Genomic DNA, 545 nt, shown 5'->3' with positions numbered 1-545 from the left:
GCCCCCGACTCGGTTAGCGAGCCGCAGGGCCTGATGGGACTGCACGGGAGTCGGCCTAGGGCCGTGTAGGCGGGGCTTCTCCGGAGCCTTCCCAGGGCCGCCCTGCGAACGCTCCGCCACTCGATCCCGTAGCTGAGCTTGTCTCGCGCTGGGGGCTCTCGGGCCTCTGTCTCTGACTGACAGGCCTCTGCTCCGGCCGCAGCCGCCAACCTTGGAAACCCGGTGTGGCCCTTGGCAGAGTGTTAGCCTGAGGGAGAAATAGAATAGTGGGGGCCGGGACTAACTATAGTTATAAGAAATATTAATCGTGCTCATTCTCACCCGACTGGGAGTTGTCCGCCCTGGGACCTGGCAGTTAACCTTGAAATGTCCTCTTTCTTTATCCAAGAACTGCCTAGCATCATGGAAAGATCATTTTTTTCCCTTAAAAAATTTGAGACATAATTTACATATAACATTGTGTATATTTGAGGTGTATAGTGTGTTGGTTTTATGCATTTAAGTTTTTTTTAAAAAATTATTGTTGAGAGTATTACAGATGTTCT

General features: G+C 50.8%; 1 protein-coding gene across 1 annotated transcript in view; it reads right to left on the bottom strand.

Moving 5' to 3' along the window:
- The window catches only part of LOC102250218, a 16,398-nt gene that overhangs the window by 7,275 nt on the left and 8,578 nt on the right, over positions 1-545 (bottom strand). The window contains exon 4 of the mRNA XM_005865637.2: positions 322-423. Coding sequence (XP_005865699.2) covers positions 322-423 — 102 coding nt within the window. The remainder of the gene's footprint in view (positions 1-321; positions 424-545) is intronic.

Source organism: Myotis brandtii, unplaced genomic scaffold, assembly GCF_000412655.1.
Source record: "Myotis brandtii unplaced genomic scaffold, ASM41265v1 scaffold2081, whole genome shotgun sequence".
Classification (NCBI taxonomy): Eukaryota; Metazoa; Chordata; class Mammalia; order Chiroptera; family Vespertilionidae; genus Myotis; species Myotis brandtii.
This window is presented reverse-complemented; position numbering and strand designations above follow the sequence as displayed.